We start from the raw sequence: 25,699 nt of genomic DNA, 5'->3' as shown, positions 1-25,699 counted from the left end.
TGCGGTCCATGAGAATCAGGTAAACTTGTGCCTTTTTGTTCTGTGGAGAACAAATAGGAACTCAGTAATGTTGCATAAAAGTGCTTGACATTCAGTTCTGTACAACTCTGACACAACTTGAGCTCTGTATCAGAACTTTTGACCTACATTTGCTGTTTGATGCATTTCGTAAAATGTTTAAGACACAGAAATGCTGCAAAGGTGTATGTAAATCACAAGCAAAATCTTGGGGAATCAGGGGGAAATTATGAACCTATTCAAGCACCTAAACCTACTTTTTTCCTTATCTATAGAATCAGATTGGTAGATTGAAATGTTGAATGGTCAAAATAAAGGTTTTCACAGCAATGCCATAGTAGAACCATTTAGGCTTCCAAAAATAACTTTTTTTTTCTTAGTGTGAAGAACTTTTCAAAAATCTAAAAAATCATTTTACACTATAAAGAACATTTTGTGGAATGGAAATGTTCCATGGATGTTTAAGGTTGTTCATGGAACCACAGATGCCAGTAAAGAACCTTTATTCTTAAGTGTTGTTGATCAAGGATGCTGATCCAGAACATATCCGACGTGGCAAAATCATGGTCCTCAAGTTACTCAGATAACATTATTTACACACCTCTGGTGATGTATGACGGATTTCTCCAATCATTTAGTCTGCTTAAACCCCGCCCCTCCACAATCTACTTAATTCATTTTTAAGTGCCACGCCCCCATCTCGATATCCAATCAAAAACTGATGCATAAAACCAAGTCCCACCCTACATTTTTTTTCTTTTTTGATAATCCATTTCATTTGGATGTCCATCAGGAAGACGGATGTACATCATATCTGTCGCTGCGTTCAATTCATTACGATTTTAATTTTAGTCTTTCCCTCAATACTCTCGTATGGCTTTGGAATATACACATTAAAAAAAATAAAGGTTCCAAAAGGTTTTTTTTGCAGTGATAGAGGAACCATTTTTGGCTCCCAAAAGAACCTTTCAGTGAAACATTCTTAAAATAACCTTTTTTTTTTTTCTTAGTGTAAAGAAAATTTGTAAATAATCTGAAGATTCTTTTTCCACTTCAAAGAACCTTTTATCCAATGGAAAGGTTCCATGGATGTTAAAGGTTCTTCATGGAACCATAGATGCCAATAAAGAACTTTTATTTTTAAGAGTGTAGTGCATAAGTCATACGGACTGCTGCTTTTTATGATTTTTCACATTCAATTTCATTGCATGGAAAAGAAAAGCAACATTCTGTTAAACCTCTATTGCAGTCCATAAAAGAAAGAAAACAGAAGAAATGGACAGAAATTTAGTTTGAATCAAATCAAGCTCACACACAACAAACAAAAACTCACCACTCTTCCTCAGCATGACTGACTCTTCTTCAGACTCCGAATAGCTGTCTTCGCTCTGCAGTTGAGCTTCTTTCGGATGATAAAGTGTCTGGAGCTGTAGAAACGGTTCCCACTCCTGCGCCCAATCGCTGCCAAGCTCTCGAAGACTCTCCAAATCACTCTCCACCTCCTCATCATCCACAACGCTTCGGATCTCTCCATCCCAGCTCTCTGATTCCTCTAAAAGACTTCTGTCACATTCACCGCATCCCCCAAACACAACTCTTTTTTCAGTGAAATAATCGGTTTTGCTTTCTTCAGCATCTGTTTGATCTGTTGCTTTGAGATTTTCATTGATCTGTGATGTGTCTTCATCAGATTCGAGCTCTCTGTCATCTTCTGAATAGATTTGTTTCTTATTATTTTCCTCCTCACCCCAGTATCTGTCCATCCAGCTGCTCATCTTGTCTCTTTTTAATTTGTTGATATCTGCATCTTCATCCCACTCGCTCTCCTCCGTCGTGGAGTCAGAATCATCCTCGTTTGGTGCCGTCTGTCTCCATGTGCTCACCCAGTGAATTGTAGGTGCTGAGCGGTCTTCTGGGAAACTAGGAGGACTCGTTTTCACTGGAGTTTCCACGATGGATAGGACAGGTGTCTCATGCAAGTTCAAATTCGGACAGTCCTCGAGTACAGGTGCTGAATATTGTTTAGATGGTTCCTCAGAACCAGAGCGCCCACATACTAAATATGCATAAAATCAAGAGTTTAATGTAAGTTTGAGGTCAGTAAGATTTTTAAATTAATAATTTATTTAGAATGCACTCAATTTATCAAAAGTGACAGTACAGCTATTATAATGATCAGACTGTTATTTTGAACTTTCCATTTATCAAAGAATCCTGGGGGGGATGTATCACAGTTTTCACAAAATATTAAGCAGCACAACTGTTTTCAATGTTGATAATAATCAGAAATGTTTCTTGAGCAGCAAATCAGCATATTGGAGTGATTTCTGAAGGATCATGTGACACTGAAGACTGGAGTAATGATGCTGAATTCAGCTTTGCATTACAGGAATAAATAACATAAAATATCTTTAAATAGAAAACAGTACTTTTAAATTGTAATATTTTACAATATTACCGTTTTTACTGTATTGACATTAGAATTACTTATGTTATACACATTTCATCACATTTTTTAACCATGCAAAAATAGTTTTATACCTGTTCTGAGTGCTTTCACAGTCTTTTGCAGCAGTTCTGATGCCGAATGTCTCTCTCTCGGCTCCTTAACCAGTCCCCCTTTGATGACGTCACAGGTCAGCGGGTCACAGTCAGGTGGAATCTCCCATAAAGGAGGCGGCTCACTCACAATCTGACGATCATAGCACAACAGTTTCATACAGTAGACACAAGCATACCATGTAGAGTCAAAAGCAACAGTCCTAATAAACAATGAGTAGGTGTGTTACACTTTTGACTGATAGTGCGTCTAAAGTGACAACTGCATGCTCACTGCACCTTCAGATAGAGTGGATGAGGGTAGTATCGCGTCCAGGGCTGGTGTCCGTTGAGCATGTGCAGTAACATACAGCAGCTGCTCCAGATGTCAGCTTTAGCAGAGCGAGGATCACCCCTCGCCACCTCCGGCGGCATATGAGACTCTGTGCCACGCAGAATGTTCCCTGCACATACCACACACATTATAAATCACACTTCAGAGTAGGCATGCATGCTGGTGTGTGTATGTGTGTGTGTGTGTATAGTCACCTCTGAAGGTTTTGGTGCTGTATCCACCCTGATTGAGTGTCTCAGAGAGTCCAAAATCACACAGAAAACACTGTCTGCCATCCTCAGACAGCAACACGTTGTCAACTACACATAAAATCGACACGTGAATGACATCAAGGCACAATCAGTGATTTTTTTTTGTGATGAAAATCCATGACAATGGCCGTGCCGCTGACCTTTGACATCCAGGTGTACGACGCGTCTGCCGTGCAGGTGTTGGAGAGCCTGCAGGACCTGAGAATGATAATACAGAGCCAGTTCTTCAGACAGACGACCCTTCGCTCTCAGCAGCTGAGCTAAAGAACCTGGAAAGAGAGAATTTATTGACTCAGATATGACTTGATTGCTTTCCGAGGCATCCATTGGTAGAAGCAATCACCTGTTTTCAGGTCCATGAAGAGAATCACATTGGACCCCTCTCTCACGGCCCCATACAGCTGGAGGACACGAGGAGACTCCATCCTACTCCATGTTTCCACTTCCTCCCACCTAAAACTACAAAGGGGAATCTTCACAAGAGAGCAGTGCATTGGATCAGTTAGGACATAATCAGAGAGTCACAGGTTCTCACATTCAAAAACTTTGTCCAAAAAATAGTGCATGCAAGAATATTCAGACATATTTAGGCTTATATGTAATTGGATAAGAAATGGATATATTTACCTTTTTGGCGGCACATGTAAATCCTGTTTGTTTGTCCCGAATGCTTAAGACGTCTCCATATGAGCCATTTTGAATGTGACAGAGAAATGAATATTCACGACCCTCTCGATATTCAGAGTTCTTCACCTGGAGGAACTAAGAAATTATGTGCACCATGAAAACTGCAGTAAGTTATGAGTTTATTGGAAATATATACATTAAAAAGTTTATCTGCCTAAGATAACATATAAGATAAGAGACCTGGCTGCAGTCTGTGTTAAACAAAAGCATAATTTAAAAGTTTATCGTTTAATCAAATTCTGTAATCGCAGAGAAAACACTGGGAAACACTGGCATACATCACAGTCATTAGCCAACAGAGTCTTAGATCTGCTTTGCCTTCAGTTAATCCCACACAACCTATGCTTTATATATATATATATATATATATATATTTATTTATTTATTTAAAAAAATGTCCAAAAATATATGAGAATATATTTATGTAAATATGTTATTATTATATACATATATATTATTAAATATTATTATTAAATATATATTGGCAATATATTAGCACTATATTTTTTGCATAGTTTGAAACATTTAAATATATCTGAAAATATTTTTTGCTTTATGGGTTATCTAAATTAAAAAATAAAACATTAAAATCATCATATGGCAAAGGTTATCTAAATGTAAAAATATGGTAAATGAGCATGAACAATTAAATATCCAATATCAGGCAATACCTTATTATTATGCCCACTTTATGTACATATATGAATATATATATATATATTTATTTCTTGTCTATTGTCAATCTGCATTAATGACTTTAGTCACACACCTGCTTAGGGTGGAACAGAAACCCCTCGTTTACATTCATTTTCTGCTGCGTCACTTCTTTAATCATCTCACAGAAAAACTCAGAGAAATGCCGTCGGTCCATTTGAGTCTCAACACCGCACAGTTCAGCTGTATCCCGTCTGGAGCAAAAAGACTCAGGATCGCTCTCTGTGTCTCTGCAGACGTCTTCAGCTGCATCACAGCAGTCAAAGCGACCTTCAAATCCCGGCAAAAACACTTCAGGACATTTGATGTCACCGAGAGCCTCTAGACGGCAGCTGTCTGAATCTGAGCTGCTGGTTTGTCTGTCTGTGGTACAGTAAGAGTCACGGTCGGCGGTGGAACACGAACTCTCAGAGGACCACTCCGCTTCGGCTGGACTGTAACCCTGCTCGGTTTCTGTCCTTTCCCAGTCTGTATAAATACAAGTCGAGTCGAAATCATCTAGTAAAGACCCAAAGCGGTCAGCGTTCAACCTGGAACCTGCAGTAGCTGCTATACTGCAAGCAAACATATATAAATCACAATCGGAGTCTTCCGATTCTTCCTCAAAGCTGTTCCAGACAGATTCAGGGTCTCTTTCAGGGCTTGTATCAGTTTTGACAAGAGGATTGTGGGTATTACAGTCTCCTGGAGTCGTGCAACAAGTAGAGTCACATCCCTTGATGCTCTCAGCATAGATATATGCAAACTCAGAGTCAAAGTTTGGTTCCACACCGTCAGATATCAAACTGTGAGACTCAAAGGTCGAAGGGAAGTCGACCTCCAGCTTTTGAAGGCGTAGACGGGAAACATCTTGAGGACAATCCCACAGATGGAGATCTGGAGTGACCTGCTGAGGTCGGGATAGTCGCTCTGGTGTCGAGGAGAACTTGTCTTGATCTTCAGTGCTTGGTTTGGAGCATCTCGAGGAGCCGCTGGTCTTCTGGTCAGAAAGTAATGGAGCATTTCTTCTTGTTCTTGCTCTGTCTTGTCTACACGTCCCCCTCGTTTTCCTCGTGTCTTTAATCTCTGTTCGGTGTTTCCTGTGATGTTTTCTGAGGCAGCAAGCTGTAGATTTCTTCTCTCTCTCACTTGAAGGGAATGACACATCTGACCTATGAATTACCGTGGTAAACAAAGCAGTTAAATGGATCGATGGATCCATTAACCTGTTATTTAAATAAAAGTAAATGGAAAGAATCACAGTGTGTAAACCTGTTGCTGATGCACGACTGGATGTTGTTGTCTTCTAAACTTGTAAAACCATGCGTTTGATGTTCCTCAGCTGAAAATACATTTACAACATCACTTAAAACATAAATATTAACACATAAACAAAATCTACCAACTACGGTATCTTCCCTATATATACTGTCATTTAAACAATGCACATTCTCTCATAAAACCAGAAAATAAAACTATTAAAAATTTTTTTTGTAAATTGAAAAAAAAGCTGAAATAAAATTAAATAAAATGCTAGATAAAAAAAAACTTTAAAAAATTTGAAATGTTGTCTTGGCAACTAACTAAAAGAAAATACATTGTTGTTTTTAAATTTATATAAAAAAAGTTATTGAGAATTGAGAATTACTCAAATAAAAACTACTAATAATAAAAATTGCAAAAGCGCATAACAAAATGATTAAAACAAACTAAATTGAAATTAAAATGAAAACTGAAAATATACAAATTATCATTTTAAAATAAACCTATTATAAAAGTGCTGAAAAGTACTGAAACTACTATATCAAAAAGAATAATTAAAAATAAAGGTAAACAGTAAAATAAAAACGAAAACAAAATGATAAAGACATGTAACAAAATTACAAAAATTTAAACAAATTAAAAAAATAAATGTATTCTAAAAGGTTTGTTATTTTTTAAGTCTATAAGTAAGTTTAAATTTTTTAAGAATTAAAATGAAAGCTAAATAGAAATATTAAAAAGCAACTAATAAAAATGATAAAAGCACATAACAAAATGACTAAAATTTAAACAGAAATTGAAATGAAAACTTATCTAAAAATTATAATTAAAATGTTAGTAAATATTATAAAATTATATAAATAAATAAAACAGCAAAGACATAACCTTGTTACTACGATATGCCAATCTGATTAACCTAAAATGTAACATCAAGAACTTTATTAATCTCCAAAAAAAAAAACAAGATGAGTCTTGGTAGGAAGTTCCTGCCAAGAACCACGGGAAAACCTTCATTTCTAAGACTGTAGATCTCTGAAACGTGACTGACGTCCTCTCTTGAACTCATTAACCTCTAAAGCGGCTGTCCTCTCTCACCCCTCGACACGACGATGTCTGATGTTCCAGTGTCTTCTGCACCCACTGCCTGAGGTTCCTCCAGAGCTCTTGGCTGGAGATCAGGCTCCTCTCCACACTCTGTGTCTGACGTTGAGGTCCCTTCGTCCAGATAAGCCAGTGTAGACACCTCTGTAAGCCTGCTGGAGTCAGACATGGTCGTTATGGCCATTCCTCTGTCCTCTCAACTAAAAAAAAAATCAAAAGAAATGCAGCTCAGTAAGAGAACTGGGGCAGATACCAAGCTTTTTAGGTGGGAGGAACCTGAAGCCATCATTTTCCTCACACTTGCTGATGTACACACACACTGTGAGATGGTGTGTGTTGATTGGAGAGCAGTTGCTGAGGTGTATTAATAGCAGTGACATTTTGGCATGTTTGAAGCTGCGTGTCTCCCGCTTCCCTTCAGCTGTCGCGCTCTCACCCTTTCACACTTTCTCACACCAGATCATTTATCAGAGTCTAACATTCTTGTAATTTTTGTCAGTCTCTTTACCTTCTCCATCTTGAATTTTGATTTCCACTGAGTTTTTGCTGTTGTTAAACTGTCCGACAGTGATTGAGCTCCTTCAATACCTCAACACATGCTCAGAGTGCCTTCATTACATACAGCATTCACACCTAGTCAACACACTCAGGATAGTTATGCAACAATTTAAACAAAAGTTTGGGGTCGGTAAGATTTTATTTCATTTTATTATAATTTTTTGTGATAAAACTAATATTTTTATTCAGCGAGAATTACTTAAAGTGATCAAAAGTGACAAAAAATAATTATGAGCTAAATTTTGATAACTGCAACTGAAATAAAAAATAAAGCTAAATAGGATTTTAAAAAATATATTAAATACTAAAAATAAAAATGACAACAGCACATAATTACTAAAACTCTAAACTGTCAGTATACTAAAATTGTTAAAAAACGAATTCAAAATAATTAATATAATAGTATATAAATAATATTAAATATCACGGAAACAAATCATTTGTAATTTTTTTTAATTTAAATTAATACTTTTATTCAGCAATGATGCATTAAATTGATCAAAAGTGACAGTAAAGACATTTATAATGTTACAAATATGATTTTCATTACAAATAAAAAAAATATTTTTTACTTTCTATTCATTAAAGAATCCTTTCCACAACAACATGAAGGATTTCTGAAGGATCATGTGACACTAAAGACTGGGAAAAATTATGCTGAAAATACAGCTTTGCATCATGGGAATAAATTACATTTTAAAAGATATTCAAAAAGAAAACATACATTTTAAACTGTAATAATATTTTACATTTTTACTGTTTTTTTAAATCATATAAACACAGGTGAGCATAAGGAACTTGCCAACCCCAAACTTTTGAATGGTAGTATAACCCCATACATGCATTTGTATTTAATTACGATCTATTTTTACAAACCCACTCGCTTTAGTTCCACTTACACCCGTATACTAAAGCCGTTCCGGTCAGGTGTTGTGTAAGTTGTGACACAAAGTGTCAACATACCACAAGAAACAGCCAGGACAGGCTTCTGGAAATCTGAAAACTTTCTCCAAAGCAATCTTGTTTTCTTCCTCGAGTCAAACACACTCAGCCAATGGAGATATTTTAAGCTCTTGTGTGGCTTCAGCTGAATGGTGCTTTAGCCGGTTAGAGTGAGACTCAAACACTTGCAGAAGGCGAGCTGTGAAACATGATTCCATCAAGCAGCAGCCATCTGGAAAATCTGTGTCAGCCTGTGATTGGTCAAATGCATTTACATGCGTTCTTAAAAGACAAACACAGACCAAACTTTTCCATCTTTTAGGATATTTTCTCATTTTTATTCTGTGTTTACCATTTAATAGCCTTACGGGATATTTTTCCTCCAATAATTAAAAAAATTCAGTCGCATGAATTGTGTTCACAAAAAATAAAAATTCTAATCGCATTGCCAAGATGGATCTGCCAACATGTGCCATGGAAACCAGACAGAGTTTATCAAAACAGTCGGATGAGACATGAATGAGTCAACATGTTATCTATTTCAAAAGTATTTAATTTCAGTGTTTTTTCCGGTATAATTAACCAAAAACAAACAAATAAATCCACTTCAACAAATAACTCTCATTCTGTCACAGGTAATCAATAACTAGATTCACTTCACCCTTCGGTAAATAATAAAATGAGATAAAAATAAACACTAAAGCAGCTATAGCAAATGTTGAGAATGACTCTTGAATTGGAATATAAATGCTATCAGTCATTCGAAAGATTTGTAAAAATGCACACAGACACCTTCAATATATATTTATAAAAAAAAGCAAATAATTGTCTGACAAAGTTGAATTAACCCTACATGCAACAGCCTCCAAGTAAAATATAGGGTTAAATGGTTGGCGACACCCATTAATGTCAAGGGCCAACTGCATTTGCTGTTACTAATAGTTATAAAGTTTCCCAATCAGATTTAGAGCAAAAAAAAAAAAAAAAAGGTTTCTTTTTTGATTCAGTTCACTGGTGATGCATTCGGTTTTGAATCTCAGAAGCTTTTCTCACTTATGGTTGGTGTATGGCATTGGAATAATGTTAATGTAATTCCAAATACATCAAATCAACATCCTACAAACATTTGTTATTGTAATGTCATCATTTAGCCTCTAATTTTCATTTCAATGTTTTGGGGAAATGACAGTTCTGCTAAAATCACTTCTATAGTCACTCTAGATATCTTTAACACCACAAAACTTCAGCATTTAAAGGAACACTCCACTATTTCTGAAAATAGGCTCAATTTCCAACTCCCCTAGAGTTAAACAGTTGAGTTTTACCGTTTTCGAATCCATTCAGCCGATCTCCGGGTCTGGCAGTAGCACTTTTAGCTGTAGCTTAGCATAGATCATTGAATCTGATTAGACCATTAGCATCTCGCTCAAATGACCAAAGAGTTTAGATATTTTTTGTTTTTAATCTATTTATTTTATAGGCGCAATGATATTACGCAGCGCCTGAAAATAGGCTTATTGAAAGTGACCTAGCTGGGGACTATTTTCAGGCACTGCGTAATATCATTGCGCCTTCTGCACCCATGGTACAGCAGCAAAGTTCCTTGATTATTACGCCGGAATAAGAGTATAGTTCCTAGCCATATCGGCCTAGAAAATCGCAACTTTTCATTTTCCGTCGGTCTTAGTACACGATGTAACTACAGAAGAGTCAAGTTTTAAATAGGAAAAATATAGAAACTCTTTGGTCTTTTTTGAGCGAGATGCTAACGGTCTAATCAGATTCAATGATCTATGCTAAGCTACAGCTAAAAGTGCTACCGCCAGACCCGGAGATCGGCTGAATAGACTTGAAAACGGTAAAACTCAACTGTTTAACTCTAGGGGAGTTGGAAAATGAGCCCATTTTCAAAAATAGTGGAGTGTTCCTTTAAAATGAGTTACTAGCATTTGAAACATGTCCTGGTTTCCTTTCAACAAAATTGATTTAAATCAAAAACTAAAGTCTCTCAGTGTATCCTGCTCAAATATAATGTTTTTATTGTAGTAAAAGCTAAATATAAAAAACCGCTAGATGCATAGTCCCTTGTCTGAAGAGGGCATCTTAAAACAATGCTTTATGCAACATGTAGCGCTCAAGTGTGTGTGGATGGTTGTATATTTGTGTTATGGACATGTGGTTCAGTGTCAGTCTGTGGTTTTTCATTCAAAGTGAATTCTCCCACCACATGGATGTGGAAGCTTTAGTGCAGCCTTGGACTTCTGGGTCACATTTGTATCCCACAGGGCAACAGTGCTTCATGTCTTCACAGCACACTGCCTACAAAAAGAGAGAGCAACAATCAGTTTAGTGTTCGCATGTTTTAGTGAAGATTGCTATCAGTAGTAATGATTTCACTTTATGTATGCAATATTCTGTAAACACAAATAAAAAAAAAAAAGTAAAATTCAACGAACACGTGATAATTACATAAATACATAAAACAATAAATACAGAAATTTCAGTAAACATACTAAAAATATAAATAACAAAATAAATAAATAGGTATGTTTAAGTAAACAAATGTAAAATTAAATAAAAGCAATACATAAATAAATGAGTATGCTCAATAAATAAGTAAAAAAATATTTTTTGTAAACACAACAAATGAAAAATAAATGAAATCAAATTGTGTTAACTCAGTAAACACAAATAGAAAAACAGATAACTAAATAAGATATAAATTAATGGTCACACTTTATTTTAAGGTCCAAATCTCACTATTAACAAACCATTAACTACGACTTTTGCCTCAAACTCCTAATTTGCTGCTTAGTAATAGTTAGTAAATTAGATGTTAAGTTTAGGTATTGGGTAGGATTAGGGATGTAGAATATGGTCATGAAGAATATGTGCTTTAGAAGTACTAATAAACAGCCAATATATTAACAATAGGCATGCTAATAAGCAACTAGTTAATAGTGACAATTGGTCCCTATACTAAAGTGTAACCAAATAAATTAAAATTAATGAATAAACATTTCAGTAAACCAAAGATAACTAAATTAAATTAAATAAATATAAAAAATACATACTAAAACATAATTTCATTAAATAAATGAAAGACAACTAAAACAAATATAAAAATAAATAAATAAACCAAATGTTATTTCAGTAAACAAAATACCTAAAAATATATATAAATATAAAATAAACATTACAGTAAACAAATGAAATGTTAAATAAATAAACATTTCAGTACACAAATAAATAACCAAAACAAACAGTGATAGTGATGCTTTCTTTAGCAAGCACCACTAATAATATCAGACATCACAGAAAAATAATCATTGGATTTCATGATCAGCCAAATACAGTATCTGTATGTGGCAGCCCTGATTTTTGTTACCTCTTTATATGGACAGCAGGCCCATGTGGAGTCTGATAGTCTACAGCAGCTCTGTGTCTTTAAGCAGCGTGTCGACGCGTCACACAGCACCTCCTCTTCTGAACGCGTGTCAGTGTGTGTCTGTAATCGTGTCAGAGGAACACTGTGAGAACCGGACGGTTTAACGCAGGTTCCAAATTCGAGGTTGCAGGTGTAGCCCTGTGGACAGCAGTGCTCGTGATCCTCACAACACACCGCCTGCAGAGAGAAAACACATGACAACAAACCCTGAGCTACTCAAACAAGTCAGACGGAAAAATAACTTCTGCATGACATGCAGGGATAAAATAAACCGCATAGCCAAAAGACTTACCTTGACAAGAGGGCAACAGCCCCACTGCCCTGTGGGTAATTTACAACAGGCAGAACCAGATGCACAACTGGTCGTCGAGTCGCACTTCTCATCTTCATCTCCAAACACCACCTCTGACCCCTTCACGACCCTGGCCTCTTGTTTTGTGTACCAGGGGATCTCATGGTAGGCTTTAGTGCAGGACGTTTTCTTCTCATTACAAGTGTAGCCGCTAGGACAGCAGTGATCTCCATCCTTACAACACACCGCCTTAAAAGAGAGGAAACGACAGTGTGAGAATTGTTTTCAGAATGGAGTACTATATACACTGCCTACTATTGTTTTGTACGTAAAACAGTACTCAATAGGCAACAAAAAAAAACAAAAATTTAAATGGCAGTATGCTACATTATGTTGCATGCTGAATTCAGCAGTCATCATCTTTGATTAAAATGCAAAATAAAAATACACTTTTTCCAAGCAAACAAATAAAAATAAATAAAACAACAAAATAACCAATAACTTTAATAAATAACTAAATATCAAAAATATCTAATAACTATAAATATAAAGTAAATACAATTTTAAATGATTAAATATCTAAATTTAAAGTCAAATAAAACAATTCAATTAAATAACTAAACAAAATAACTATAAAATAACAAATAACAATTTCAATACAAATTAAATACCTATAAAATAACAAATAACAAAATTTAAATACAAATTAAATACCTATACAAAACACAACTTTACAATAATAAATAACTAAATAAAACAAAATTCATAAATAAATAAATAAACCAAATAACCATAATATAACAAATAAAATAAAACTAAATATACTATGGTATCTAGAACTCGGAGTTGACTCATTTGTGATAATTTAAGGCTCACATGTGGCATTTACATTGTATTAAATAGTGAATGAGTGAATGGTTTAATATTATATACACTGTAATATTTGCATGTCTGACCTTTGGCAGCGGACAGCAGCCCCACTTGCCGAGGTTGTTCATAAAGCAGCATGTATCGTCTTTAGGACAGCTGGTTTTATCATCACACATGTGTCTGTCCACTGGAGTATGATCATCAGACTGCTTCAGCGCAGACTGTTTCCTGAACCAGGGCATGCTGGGAAGGCCAGAACGTACACAGGTTTTGTGAGTCAAGTCACACTTGTAGCTCTGCGGACAGCAATGCTCCTGATCGGCACAGCACACGGCCTGCAAAATTCAAATTATCCACACAGGCATATATATATATATATTCAATATATTCAAATAGAAAGCAGTTCGTTCAAATTGTAGATTTACTGTTTTTACTGTATTTTTGGATCAAATAAATGCAACCTTACTGAGCAGAAGAGATCAGTTTCAAAACCATTAAAAAATATCTTACTGACCTTTTTTTGAATGGTGGTGTATATTATAAGCTATATTTCATTTATAATGTATATTTTAAAAGCATGTATTTTAACCCATATATAACAGCCCACATTAACCCATATATTATTTTTAAAATATGTCATTGAATGCCACGACATTCATGACATATTTGATTTGACTGGACTTGAAATATCATTATCATTAGTTTCCCTAGGAGCAAAAAAAAAAAAACCCACGAGAATATAAATTAGGCTATATTTATGAGCGTTGAATAAACTCTTTAGAAATTTAACGTCCAAACCAACCACAGCCAATCAGCAAACAAAAAGCATTCATATTAATTTTTCTGAACAAAAAAAAAAAGCATACTGCGCTTTATCGTATCTAAATGCTAAATGCTAAATGCTAGTCTAAACCCTTAGTCTAAACCCCCTAAATGTGTTTGTACCTGTGGCATAGGACAGCAGGCCCATGACCCTGAGGTTAGTCTACAGCACGTTGTCCCAGCTGGACACAGTGATGTTTCGTCACAGTTTTGGTTCGGTGATGGCAGGCTCACTGCGGCGATCTTCTTCACCAAAGGCACAGAAAAACGGGGACCCTGATCGTTGGAACTGTCACAAGTGCTGGCGGCCAAATTACACACAGTATCGTGGGGACAACAATGGAGATGGTCCTCACAACACACTGCCTAGAAATTTAAATCAATATAAAAATTTAAAATATATATTTAAATAAATAAAATAAACAAATATAAAACAAAAATAAAAAGTTGTTTTATATTTATATTAAAAATATATATATAAAAATAATTAAAATGTGAGAAATGTAACAAAACAAACATTAAATAAAATATTTTTATTGTATATTTATTAAAAAAATAAATAAACAAATGACAATAAATCCGAAATAAAAATAAATATATATATAAAAATATGTTAGAAGTAAAATAAAACAAACATTAAATACAAAAAAAAATTAAACATCACATGAAAATAAAATAAATGGTAAAGATATATAAAATAAAAATAAATCATAAGAAATATAAAATACAAAAATAAAGATGTGATTAAAAAAACAAATATAAAAAATAAACAAATTAAATAAAATAAACAAATATAAACGATATAAAGTTAGATATAATAAATATAAAATTAAATATATTTACTTCACATTTTTAAACAAATACATTTATATACATTTTTTATAAGAGTTTTACCAATTAGCCTGTAAATGTTCAAATGAGACAAAGAAAAAGTGTTACTTGTGGCAGAGGGCAGCATGCCCATTTTCCAGATGATAGTCTGCAGCAAGTAGAACCATCAGGGCACGAAGACGTCTCGTCACATTTCTGATTGGGTGAAGCTATTGGAAAGGTGGGCACCTTTACCATCCAGGGTACGGACACTGAAAGGTCAGCAGGATCATCACAGGTGCTCGCCGCGAGGTTACACACCGTGTCCTGTGGACAGCAGTGGGCATGGTCCTCACAACACACCGCCTGGAGGCGAGGACAACATTACTCGAACACTTTTTTTTTAAATGTTTTCCTCCAATAAAAATTGAAGATTTGATCTCATGAACTTTTGTTAGGGGCTGGGTTTTCACATGTATAAAAGATGGGCCACAATTAACCTGAAGCTGTTTTTGAAATAAAGCTGACAACATGAATACCTTTGGTAAAGGGCAGCAAGCCCAGGTGCCTTCTTGTGTTTTGCAGCAGGTGGTACCGCTAGCACACGCTACCGTTTCATTACAGGGAACTAGTTTTTCTGCAGAAAGGAAGAGCAATAAAAAGATGGACTGATGCATATTCAAAACTTGAATTTTCAACACACACAAATGATGGATCTCACAATACAGAATGGTCTGGGCTATGAGGATCAACCACAAATACAAAATTAAAAACTTTTTACTGTACAAAGATAAAAAGATAAATGGATGTTTACCTTTCTGCTTCAGGGAAGTGGCTGGGATCTTAGTGGCCATCTTTACCATGACACCATTAGCTGACACACACATACTATGGACAAGGTCACAAGTCGTGGCCTCTGGGCAGCAGTGCAAATGATCAGAACAACACACAGCCTACAGCAAAAACACATTTATGCTTGTTAACTCAATCTTTAAAATGCATGCAAACTACAGGGTGACCATAAAATACAACTTACAAAACCTACAGAAAAATTATTAAATATACATGCAGACAAATATGAAGCACCTTTGTCATCGGGCAGCATCCGTAACTTCCGGCCTCTAGTTCACAGCATGTTGTATCATCCGGACATGTGGAAATCTTATCTGGGCAGATCACTGACCACATAAACACACACAGAAACCTGAGGTGCCAGTTTCAACAAAGACACTTGATGAATAATGTATATAGAAATAAATAATACATAAAATAGGGCTTATGGACCAAAACAACTGCAGGTGTCAGAGAGTCTTACCATCTCTAATATCACTGGAGTCTGTAGGTGGAACAACTGCAACATCATAATAACACCCATAATCAGCTGGTGTGAAAATGACAAGCAAATTTAAAGCAATGATACTCTACTAATTCATAAAAAGAACTTGAAGTCATTTTATGAAAGATTATACCTTTTTTGGCTCCAGTGAACAAATATGGCTTAAATATGCACTACTGTTAAAAAAGGTTAGGATCAGTAAGATGATTAAAGAAATTAATACTATTATATTCAGCAAGGATGCATTAAATTGATCCAAAGAGACAGTAAAGACATTTATAATAAGGTTATAAAAGATTTATATTTAAAATAAATGCTGTTCTTTTGAACTTTCTATTCATCAAAGAATCCTGAAAATAAAAATGTCACAGTTTCCCCAAAAATATGAAGCAGCACAACTGTTTCCAGTACTGATAATAAGACATGTTTCTTGAGCAGCAAATCAGCATATTAGAATGATTTCTGAAGGATCATGTGACACTGAAGACTGGAGTAATGATGCTGAAAATTCAGCTTTGCATCACAGGAATAAATTACATTTTAAAATATATTCAAATAGAAAACAGATATTTTAAACGGTAATAATATTTCACAATATTACTGTTTTTAATGCATTTTGATCAAATAAATGCAGCCTTGGTGAGCAGAAGAAGCTTCTTCCATAAACATGAAAAAAAAAAAAATCTTACCGATGCCAAACTTTTGAACAAGAGTGCATTATGCTTATAACAGCATTAAGTTGGCCACAATGCAATTTAAAGGGATAGTTCACCCAAAAACGAAAATTAGCCCATGATTTACTCACCCTCAGGGCATCCTAGGCGTATCTGACATTCCTCTTTCAGACTAACACAATCGCAGTTATATTTAAAATTGTCCTGGCTCTTCCAAGCTGTATAATGGCAGTAAATGGTGCCCCTGTTTTTGAAGCCGAAAAAAACTGCATACATTCATCATAAAACTACTCCACACGGCTCCGGGGTCTTAATAAAGGCCTTCTGAAGCGAAAAGATGCGTTAATGTGAGAAAAATATAGATTTTTAAACAATTATAAACCGTAATCTCCAGCTTCCAGTCGCTCAAACAGGCGCGTTCACGAAAAGACATTCAAGCGCATGACGTAGGCGTAGCGGCAGGCGCAACGTAAGCTCACACTAACGCATCGTTTTGCTTCAGAAGGCCTTTATTAACACCCCGGAGCCGTGTGGAGTAGTTTTATGATGAATGGATGCAGTTTTTCGGCTTTGGCTTTAAAAACAGGGGCACAATTCACTGCCATTATACAGCTTGAAATTTTAAATATACCTGCGATTGTGTTAGTCTGAAAGAGGAATGTCTAGGATGCCTTGAGGGTGAGTAAATCATGGGCTAATTTTCATTTTTGGGTGAACTATCCCTTTAATGCTAATGAAATGTAAAACTGAGAAACCATCATACCTGCGGTCCTCTCTGATGGTTTCCTGTGACGGGCAGCGAACTTCCTCCAGAGTGGGGAGGGCCCATATGTTGCCGACACACACCTTGAATGCTCGAGGTCACATTTAGTTCCCTGAGGACAGCAGTGTCTCTTATCTTCACAGCACACGGCCTGAACACACACACAAAGAGAAAGAAAGACAAATGTAAACATTACCATGTACATGTAACAGCATTCCAGAATAAAAATATGGTCAAACAGGTGCTATACATTTTTCATAGCACAGCAGCCCCAGCTGCCATCAGGCATCTGGCAGCAGGTGGTGTCATCGGGACACTCAGACTCCTGATCTGGACAAATTACTGCTTGCTAAAATCACAAACAAAAAGAGAAAGTTTTATTTCAATTTAAGACTAAAACAAAAGATGGATTCATTGTTATTCTTAATTAAAAAGCATAACAACGATAAAACAGTAAGATACAATGACAAACTAGCTTACAAAACGTTTATTAATAAAACTGAATAAGATGTGGCATGGCATACACCACATGCTGTATTATATGCAGACTAAAAAATTACAGAACGTTTAGCTCGTGTTAAAAAAAAAAAAAAAAAAAAAAAAAAGAGAGAGAGAGATTTATTTCAATGCTGAATATTTACTCAAGGCTTATCTGGATTTGTGGCTGTGCAGGTATGCATGTTACCTGCTTTGTGGCGACTTTTTCCACCCAGTCTAAAATGTGTGTCTTGTTCACACACTTGGAGTGTACCAGGTCACACAGAGTGCCCTGATAACAGCAATGCAAGTGATCGGAGCAGCATTCTGCCTACAAACACACATACAAAACAAGAGTCATTTGATATAAATGTGCACATTGTTTACTGTGTTTAAAGGAATAGTTCCCCCAAAAATAAAAATTTACTCACCCTCAGGCCAAACAAGGTGTAGATGAGTTTGTTTCTTCATGGGAACAGATTTGGAGAAATTTAGCATTACATCACTTGCTCACCAATGGATCCTCAGCAGTGAATGGGTGCCGTCAGAATGAGAGTCCAAACAGCTGATAAAAACATCACAATAATCCACACCACTCCAGTCCATCAGTGAACATCTTGTGAAGTGAAAATCTGCGATCAATCAAATCCATCAAGACATTTTAACTTTAAACGGTCGCTTCTGGGCAAAATATGAGTCCATAATCCATAATAACGCTTCCTCCAGTGAAAAAAAAAACTCCACCCCCTGTTGTCCTCTCACATCAAAATCCACCCACATATCTATTTAGAATAGTTTTGAACTCTTTTCACTTGTAAAATTTGCTTGATCTGTGCATTTTTCTCTCCTGATTCAGATGAGATGACTTTTCCACTGGAGAAAGCAATATTATGAATAGAGGACTCGTATTTTACCCAGAAGCAACCGTTTGAAGTTAAAAATGTCTCAATGATGGATTTGTTTCTTACAAACGCAGATTTTCACTTCACAAGATGTTAATTGATGGACTGGAGTGGTGTGGATTACGGTGATGTTTTTATCAGCTGTTTGGACTCTCATTCTGACGGCACCCATTCACTGCAGAGGATCCATTGGATAGCAAGTAATGCAATGCTACATTCCTCCAAATGTATTATTATGATGAAGAAACAAACTCATCTACATCTTGGATGGCCTGAAGGTAGTACATTTTGAGCTAATTTTAATTTTGGATAGAAGTACTCTTAACAGAATGGTTCACGAAGAAAAATTTTTTTCTCAATTTCGATCCACTAATGGAACACAAAAAAAATTCTCAAGTACCTTTTGTGTTCAGAAAAAGTCATACAAGACAGAACTTTTATTTAGCAAGGATGCATCAAACTGATCAAAAGTGACTGTAAAGACATTTTAATGCTACAGAAGATATTTCAAATAAATGGTTTCCACAAAAATATGAAGCAGCACAACTGTTTTCAAAATGGATGATAATAAAAAAAATATTTATTGAGCAGCAAATCAGCATATTAAAATGATTTCTGAAGGATCATGTGACATGATCCTGGAGTAATGATGCTAAAGATTTAGCTTTGCATCACAGAAATAATATACTGCACATCTCGACATATATTAAAATAGAAAATAGATATTTTAAATTGTAATATTTAACAATTTTACTGCATTTTGATCAAATAAATGCAGCCTTGGTGAGCAGAAGAGAACTTTAAAAAAAAAATCTTTCCGACCCTAAACATTTGAACAGTAGTGTAACTACCATATACACATACGTTGGGTAGCGGGCAGCAGCCGTATCCTCCTGACGGAGTTTGACAGCAGGTGCTTCCATCTTCACACATCCCTCCATCAGGACAAATCAGAGCGCCACACACATTCAGACAGACACATAACAACGCTACGACACCCGCACGCACCTGAAAAAACAAGAAATGGGTGTGAACTGAACACCATTTGATTCTGTGTTTATGTGACACAGTTTTCATTATCATCTTTATCAAAATATAGTGTCATAAAAAAAACACCTGCATAGTAGCACAAAACTTCAGAAGCTCGAGGCTGATTAGCTACAACGGTTTGCAAAACACTTTAAATATATAATATAAATCTGTTAAAGTTATGATACATAAAAATCATTGAGGAATGTCTGGTAGAATTTAGTGAAAAAAATGAAGTTCTATTTAAAACATTCCACACGCCTGAGTGCCTTAGTCAGTCAATCGACAGACAAAAATGGATTACAACATTTGAACAAGAGTTTCTTAAAGGCATACATTTCCCAATTAGTTGATTTATTGAGCAATACAACAATGCTAAACACTGCTGACAATCTCATGACAGATCGAGGTCAAGCCTGGTTGATGAACAATTGCTTCAGCAGACTTTAGACTTACTGAAGGCTATACTGTGGCAACATGGTAAAAGCATTGTTTGATTTCATATAATGTTTGTATCACAATTTAAGGAATTAGAGAACTACTACACACTACTCACCATTGTGTGTGTGTGTGTGTGTGTGTGTGTGTGTGTGTGTGTGATTGCTGATCCACAAAACTAATGCTCTTCAAATTTTCAGATGCAAACCCATGTACGATTTTCTTGCGCTGTAACACAAAACATTAAAAAGCATAAATAAATCACATTATTGCTCACATTAAATAAGCACTGTTGTCATTTGTTTTAACACAATCATTTGTAGGCTAATCACTTTGTGGCATTGTTTAACAAAAAAAAAGGCAACTCTTTGATCGTATTTGTTTTTTTAATTTATGAAAGCGGTCAAATGTACAGCCACAAATGTCTTGCAAACTTGAAAAGCTTCAATTTGTGTAAAGTAAACAGTTAATACATTTTAAAGCCTGTCTTTGAAAAGAAGGAAGCATGTTTTCGTTGCATCGATGATTGAAACCGTATCATTTTAAACTGCTGTTGTAACTGTTGTTGTAGCATTGTTTCTCATTGTTTCCGACGGAAGCGAGTGAGCGACCGGAATAAACCCGAAACAAAGACTTATTTTATTAAAGAAAAAAGGATGACATTAGCATAAAGAGAAATGACTTACCGTATTTCACGAGGCAAGCGAAGATATCAGCGTAAAAATGGATCCGGTGAAGTGGATATAATGCTGTTCTCTGCTGAGTTTGACTTTATTTATCTGTCATCTTATCACGTGACCCGAGCATGTCACATGACTCTCCGTTATCTCAACCAGTCAGGCTGCTGGTTTGTCTTTTATTATCAGGCAAAACAACTTGAACACCAACAGAGATGTTCATTTAGTCTACATGACAAAATAGTTTACGTTATGCAAAAATAAATAAATAAATAAGAAAAAATTCAAAAAATATACTACTACTAGGCTACTACTACTAATAATAATAATAATATAAAATTAAAACGTATAATAATATTTCTAGTAGTATTTCTAATCTGCATATATAACTAATAAAATATTAGATATAAATTGCTTGTTTCTCATTGTTTCCGACGGAAGCGAGTGAGCGACCGGAATAAACCCGAAACAAAGACTTATTTTATTAAAGAAAAAAGGATGACATTAGCATAAAGAGAAATGACTTACCGTATTTCACGAGGCAAGCGAAGATATCAGCGTAAAAATGGATCCGGTGAAGTGGATATAATGCTGTTCTCTGCTGAGTTTGACTTTATTTATCTGTCATCTTATCACGTGACCCGAGCATGTCACATGACTCTCCGTTATCTCAACCAGTCAGGCTGCTGGTTTGTCTTTTATTATCAGGCAAAACAACTTGAACACCAACAGAGATGTTCATTTAGTCTACATGACAAAATAGTTTACGTTATGCAAAAATAAATAAATAAGAAAAAATTCAAAAAATATACTACTACTAGGCTACTACTACTACTAATAATAATAATATAAAATTAAAACGTATAATAATATTTCTAGTAGTATTTCTAATCTGCATATATAACTAATAAAATATTAGAAAATTATAAATTGCACTGCAGTGTCATCAGCGGTCTGATTTTTGCTGATTCAGAAAGCTAACCATTAAAAACGAACATTATTCAATAATTTTATACGGATGAATCTCACAATACCTGTCAAGAAATGTCAAAAACAACAAAAAAAAGCATCAAAAAAGCATAAAAAACAAACAAACAAAATTTCTAATGGCCTATCTGTTAATTGGACCCCTTATAAGGACCCATTGTCTGAAGATTATATTTATTACTGAAAATTATTAATACTAATTATAGTAAAATTATTATCCGTTCTCACTTCTCTCTCATTTAAAGGGCCATCGGTAAATTCGTGAGAAATTAACAGATGACTGTGTGTCTCGTGTCAAACTAACGGTAGGTGGCAGTAATGCGCTGTTCACGTTTGCACACCGCCGCTAAACCAAAGACAGAAGTTGTTGTTGTTGTGAGGATGTGTCAGTGTTTTAACATTTAACATGTCGTGTGCAGCTGTGAATTGTACAAATCGTCATTCACCAGGATCTAGTACAAGTTTTCATCGGTCGGTTGGTTATTGAATTTATTTACGTTAGTCTTAATTAATCGTCCAGCCACATTATTAAAACTGTATTTATTTATTTAACGTGCAGTTCATGTGCAAATATTAAGACTTCTTTGTCTTTTTAACGTTTTGTGTGTGTGTTGATAATTTTTTGAATAGTTTAGTTTGAATAGTGTGCAGAATAGTTATTTAAGAGAAACCTAATTCAATAGGGGTTTTTTTTTTTACTCTTAAAACCTTATAAACCAGTTTGGATGTTAAAATAGTAATTCAACCAAAATGAATTCGATATGTTTTATGGCTTTTTTTATTTGATCGTGACCTGCCTCTACTGAACAAAGACTATAAATGAGCATGCTGTGTTGTAAAAATCTAACTGACTGTCTTTCCCTCTTTCTGAAATCCATCTTCTCCATTCATTTCCCTCAGTTTCCCATTAGGTGATAAAGATCGGCTTCAGCAGTGGCTGGTGAACATCAGACGTGACCATTTCAAGCCGTCTCCATCTTCTCGTATATGTTCCCACCACTTTAAAGACAGCTGCTTCTTCACAAACAATAAAGGTCAAATGTGCCTTGCTAAAACGGCTGTCCCTACCATATTTTTCATCCCTGGCCCCTTTCAGAAGCAGCCACGGCGCACCCAAGTAAGGCAGAGGAACGTGGAAAGTCATGAATTTCATACATACTGTCTCAAAAGGGATGACAGGAGAAAGTATGTGGAGGAGGAAGTTGTTTTGGATGAGTTTGTGAAAGAGGAAGATCCAGACATGACTGAAACTAGTGGGACCCCAGTGATTTACCCCACTGAAATATGCGTCATTGCAGTTAGACATGATCATTGCTACTGTTCTTGGTCTTCAAACACAGCTTGTAGTTCCATGGAGGACAGCAGCTCAACGACAGACATGCAGGAGACCGAATCACCAGAGATGTTGAAGTACAATTTGAACTTAGTCCTGAGAAAGATCAAGGCTTGCAGAAAAAAGATGAAACTGAAGAATGCTACGATTAGAAGGTTAAAAAGAAAATTGACTTCACTGTCTTCCATCATTTCGGAGCTGAAAGCGAAAGATCTCATAGAGACAAAAATCATGTTACCCTCAGGCAAAGCAAGTTGTAAGTATATACAGTATATATCATTTTTCCTTAAGAATAATTTAAATGATCAAGGATTTGGATTAGCATCAGTTCATTTTGTTGACAATATGATAAGTTACATATTACAAAGCAGGACATTTTTCAAAAACAATTCAACATATTCTGTGTCTAGACGTGGGATTAATAAAGCAACAACATGGATTTAATATCTGTAAGTCAGTAAATTTAGTCAGCACCCTATAAAGACAGCAAAGCAAGTTACTAATGTATATACAGTAGGCTATATATAATTTTTTACATTTGAATATTTCTAATAGGATTAATAAAGCAACAACATGGATTTAATATCTGTAAGTCAGTAAATTTAGTCAGCACCCTATAAAGACAGCAAAGCAAGTTACTAAGTATATACAGTAGGCTATATATAATTTTTTACATTTGAATATTTCTAATATTTCACACAAAACATCTCTGGTTACTATCGTAACCTCGTTTCGCTGAGAGCGGGAACGAGACATTGTGAGAATCATCATTTACTCACCCTCATGTCGTTCCAAACATGTATTACTTTCTTTCTTCGGTGGAACACACACACAAAAAAGATATTTTGATTAATATCTGTTAACAAAGAATAATGTCAAGCTTTAAAAAGGACACAAAATTATCATAAAAGTCCACGACTCATGCACTATATTGCACAGTGTTATTTTAGTATCATCGAGAATGTCATTATAATATTTTTTGGTTTTTAATTCCAGGTTTTTATTTTCAGCTAGTTTTTGTCATTTTGTTGTTTTTTTACATTTAGTAGTTATTTTTTATGTCTATATAGCTTAGTACATAAAGTTAATCTAAATAAAAATATATAAATAAAAATATTATTACAGAAATATTGCCTTGGCTGAAATAAAATATTTCATATATATATATATATATTTTACTTCATTTGATTATTTATTTTTTTTTTTTTTTTTTTAGTTTACTTTTGTTTTATTTCAAGTAATAGAATTATTTTTTTTTTTTGTAGTTTTAAGTTTTAGTTGTAATAACCCTGCTATATTGTAAGTCTTATATCTTTGAGAGAGGAACAAAACAAACCATTTCGGTCTGAACTATTTCTTTAATTTGCAAGCTGAAAATGAAAAAAAAAAAAGAGTAAATATAAGTAGTATTTATATACATTTAAATATTGTCTTGGAAATTGAATGTCACCCTTCATGTCTCCACAGCTGAAAGGATCTAAACCATGGGCTCCAGCTCAAACCGAAGAGTCGAGAGCTGTAAAATAATTACTCCTGGTAAGAGCCTCGGACTCAAGACCACTGTATGCCTTGGATGAGGAGGTGGTTTTGTTCTGGCAGTATTCTTCCAGTCATTTCCACTGGTCTGTAACAGACACACCGTGGGAAATGACTTTGTGTTCTGTAATAAGCCGATTTGGTCAGGAGGATGTAGAGATCTCAGATGAAGAGATATCAGAAGAATACATAAAGAATAGCACTTTATTTTCCTTATTTAGTTTTGAAAAAGCAAGAAACCCTGAAGGAACCAGCATAGACGTGAGCCTGGATGGTGTTTGCATCGCTCATTTTCTCAGGGATGTTGAATTGTTACATGATTTGTTTGTACATTGTAGGCTGCCTATGTTCTACTTGCACATTTTGATATTGTACAATTCGTAAATTTCTGAAATATTTGAGATCTTGGTTCCTCTCCTCTAAAAAAGCTTTAGTCTTTCTTAACTGATCACTACAGAATCACTACAGTACAAATTTAGCATGGAAACATGCTGCCAGTTGCAGATATGCTGAACATTTCAATATACACTACCGGTCAAAAGTTTGGGATCAGAACGATTTTTAATGTTTTTTACATGAGTCTCTTATGCTCACAAGGCTGCATTTATTTGATCAAAAATAAAGAAAAAAATGTAATATTGTGTAATATTATTATGATGTAAAATAACGTTTTTCTATTTTAATATACATTAAAATCTAATTTATTCCTGTGATGCAAATCTGAATTTTCAGCATCATTACTCCAGTCTTCAGTGTCACACATTCCTTCAGAAATCATTCTAATATGCTGATTTATTATCAGTGCTGGAAACCGTTGTGCTGCTTAAAGGGGTCATATGACGTTACTAAAAAGAACATTATTTGGTGTATTTGGTGTAATGAAATGTGTTTATGCGGTT

General features: G+C 35.0%; 3 protein-coding genes across 7 annotated transcripts in view; 1 reads left to right on the top strand and 2 right to left on the bottom strand.

The window, feature by feature from the left end:
* Positions 1 to 2: 2 nt before the first annotated feature.
* On the bottom strand, positions 3 to 6,871 carry LOC107718093 (serine/threonine-protein kinase MRCK beta-like; the record flags this gene model as incomplete). Its single annotated transcript, XM_016525042.1, has 11 exons — positions 6,814 to 6,871; positions 5,815 to 5,884; positions 4,619 to 5,714; positions 3,790 to 3,924; positions 3,506 to 3,635; positions 3,303 to 3,431; positions 3,106 to 3,210; positions 2,857 to 3,020; positions 2,560 to 2,710; positions 1,352 to 2,074; positions 3 to 40 (listed from the first exon to the last, which is right to left on the bottom strand). Coding segments are annotated over exons 1-11 (2,799 nt in total), but the record flags the coding sequence as incomplete, so codon positions are not given.
* A 3,553-nt stretch (positions 6,872 to 10,424) lies between these two features.
* On the bottom strand, positions 10,425 to 21,614 carry grnb (granulin b). 5 transcript variants are annotated; one of them, XM_016524184.1, is made up of 16 exons: positions 21,473 to 21,614; positions 20,386 to 20,495; positions 19,665 to 19,808; positions 18,107 to 18,229; positions 17,672 to 17,770; positions 17,422 to 17,572; positions 15,964 to 16,029; positions 15,735 to 15,826; positions 15,463 to 15,601; positions 15,188 to 15,285; positions 14,778 to 15,014; positions 13,962 to 14,204; positions 13,103 to 13,351; positions 12,147 to 12,395; positions 11,795 to 12,031; positions 10,425 to 10,725 (listed from the first exon to the last, which is right to left on the bottom strand). In XM_016524184.1, the coding sequence occupies exons 2-16, from the start codon at positions 20,386 to 20,388 to the stop codon at positions 10,612 to 10,614; spliced, it is 2,244 nt and encodes a 747-aa protein (XP_016379670.1). In that variant the 5' UTR covers positions 20,389 to 20,495; positions 21,473 to 21,614; the 3' UTR covers positions 10,425 to 10,611. The 5 variants fall into 5 exon arrangements, with proteins under 5 accessions (XP_016379670.1, XP_016379686.1, XP_016379677.1 ...); XM_016524200.1 differs by having other exon boundaries at positions 15,964 to 15,999; XM_016524191.1 differs by lacking the exon at positions 21,473 to 21,614 and adding an exon at positions 20,954 to 21,095.
* Positions 21,615 to 22,243: 629 nt separating this feature from the next.
* The window catches only part of LOC107717642 (THAP domain-containing protein 1-like), a 5,585-nt gene continuing 2,129 nt past the window's right edge, over positions 22,244 to 25,699 (top strand). The window contains exons 1-3 of the mRNA XM_016524457.1: positions 22,244 to 22,402; positions 22,832 to 23,520; positions 24,732 to 24,800. Of these exons, the coding sequence (XP_016379943.1) occupies positions 22,338 to 22,402; positions 22,832 to 23,520; positions 24,732 to 24,745 (768 nt within the window). The 5' untranslated portion in view covers positions 22,244 to 22,337 and the 3' untranslated portion in view covers positions 24,746 to 24,800. The remainder of the gene's footprint in view (positions 22,403 to 22,831; positions 23,521 to 24,731; positions 24,801 to 25,699) is intronic.

The sequence above is a fragment of the Sinocyclocheilus rhinocerous genome, unplaced genomic scaffold (genome assembly GCF_001515625.1).
Source record: "Sinocyclocheilus rhinocerous isolate Xijiao unplaced genomic scaffold, SAMN03320098_v1.1 scaffold1694, whole genome shotgun sequence".
Lineage (NCBI taxonomy): Eukaryota > Metazoa > Chordata > Actinopteri > Cypriniformes > Cyprinidae > Sinocyclocheilus > Sinocyclocheilus rhinocerous.
The sequence above is the reverse complement of the archived record's forward strand: the minus strand, read 5'-3'. Positions and strand labels throughout refer to the sequence as shown.

Coding starts and splice junctions, on each gene's coding strand:
- grnb (XM_016524184.1), bottom strand. Junction 17,771..18,106: donor AAAAAGTCGCCACAAAGCAG/GTAACATGCATA, acceptor TTGTGATTTTAG/CAAGCAGTAATTTGTCCAGA. Junction 12,396..13,102: donor GCTGCTGTCCGCTGCCAAAG/GTCAGACATGCA, acceptor CTCTCTTTTAAG/GCGGTGTGTTGTAAGGATGG.